General features: G+C 62.9%; 1 protein-coding gene across 1 annotated transcript; it reads right to left on the reverse strand.

The window, feature by feature from the left end:
- Positions 1-22: 22 nt before the first annotated feature.
- On the reverse strand, positions 23-1,625 carry LOC113405381 (voltage-dependent L-type calcium channel subunit alpha-1S-like; the record flags this gene model as incomplete). Its single annotated transcript, XM_026646560.1, has 2 exons — positions 1,498-1,625; positions 23-184 (listed from the first exon to the last, which is right to left on the reverse strand). Coding segments are annotated over exons 1-2 (262 nt in total), but the record flags the coding sequence as incomplete, so codon positions are not given.
- Between the last annotated feature and the right edge of the window lie 6 nt (positions 1,626-1,631).

The raw sequence follows: 1,631 nt of genomic DNA on the forward strand, positions 1-1,631 counted from the left end.
GGCTGGTGGGAGGGTCGCCCACGTTCCAGACCTGTCCCGATGTAGTAGCAGGTCTTGTGCAACTTTCCCTTGAACAGCTCCTGCCCGACGATGGCGTAGATGATGATCATGAAGAGGACCAGCAGGGCGATGTGGAGCAGGGGCACCATGGCCTTGATGATGGAGTTCAGAACCACCTGCAGGCCTGCAGCCGAGAGAGAGAGAGAGAAGGGTAACAGGTCACACCCCCTCCCCTCCTAACTGGCAGCACGGCGTCTCACAGACACATTGAACCGCTTCGCCACCGCAGTACATGGCAGGGAAGAGAGGGAGGGACCTGGGCCCAGCTCTCACTGGTGTCAACCACTAGGCCATCCTTCCTCCCCAGCATGTGTCCCTACATGTCCCAGGAGAGGGGTGTGTGAGAAGGAAAGCCCTGGTGACTGAAATCTCTCAATCCCATTACAGGCAGCAGCAGCTCCAGGCCCCCTCACACTGCCCCAGAGGGATCGGGGAAGGCTGAGTCCCCGCAGTCCACCTCCTTGGGAGATGGTCTCAGGATGGGGGCATCTGGCTCCTAGACACTGGGGTGACCCCCACCAGCTCCTTTCACAACAGGCTATGGTGGGATTGGCGCATGCTGGGTCTTGGTGGGTTATGTCTCCACGAGGGGCACTAGCACTGGGACTATCTAGATCAGGGGTGGCCAACCTGTGGCTCCGGAGCCACATGCGGCTCTTCAGAAGTTAACATGCAGCTCCTTGTATAGGCACCGACTCCGGGGCTGGAGCTACAGGCGCCAACTTTCCAATGTGCCGGGGGGTGCTCACTGCTCAACCCCTGGCTCTGCCATAGGCCCTGGCCCCACTTCACCCCTTCCTGCCCCCTCCCCTGAGCCTGCCGTGCCCTCGCTCTTCCCCCTCCCCCCCAGACTGGGCCAGCTCCAGGCACCAGCTTGTCAAGCAGGTGCTTGGGGCGGCCACTCCGGAGAGGGGCGGCACGTCCAGCTATTCGGCGGCAATTCGGCGGACGGTCCCTCACTCCGGCTCGGAGCGAAGGACCTCCCGCCAAATTGCCGCCGCAGATCGCGATCGCGGCTTTTTTTGTTGTTGTTTGGCTGCTTGGGGCGGCCAAAACCCTGGAGCCGGCCCTGCCCCCAGAGCCTCCTGCACGCCACGAAACAGCTGATCGGGAGGTGCGGGGAGGAAGGGGGAGGTGCTGATCGGCGGGGCTGTCGGAGGGTGGGAGGCTCTGGGACGCGGAGGGGGGGGGAGGGAGCTGATTGGGGGCTGCTGACGTATTACTGTGGCTCTTTGGCAATGTACATTGGTCACTACTGGCTCCTTCTCAGGCTCAGGTTGGCCACCCCTGATCTAGACTTTGCTGATCGGTTGGAATTCCGCCGAGGCCCAGCTGGGGGCGGGCCACAGACCCGTGCGAAGGGGAAGCCTACTGCAGCTGCTGTGACCCTAGCCTACCGCCAGCGAGCCGCCTGCCGTCTGGGCAGCTTTCACCCACTTGGCACTCCGGACACCAGGCGCAGGGGTCTCAGCACGCGGAAGGCTCGCAGGGCTTTGACGTCAAAGCCGCCCTTCCCCGACGGCGGTATGCCCTGCATCACGTTGATCTGCTCCACAACCACTGTGACCAGC

The sequence above is a fragment of the Terrapene carolina genome, unplaced genomic scaffold (assembly GCF_002925995.2).
Source record: "Terrapene carolina triunguis isolate 2854851 unplaced genomic scaffold, T_m_triunguis-2.0 Scaffold35120, whole genome shotgun sequence".
NCBI lineage: Eukaryota > Metazoa > Chordata > Testudines > Emydidae > Terrapene > Terrapene triunguis.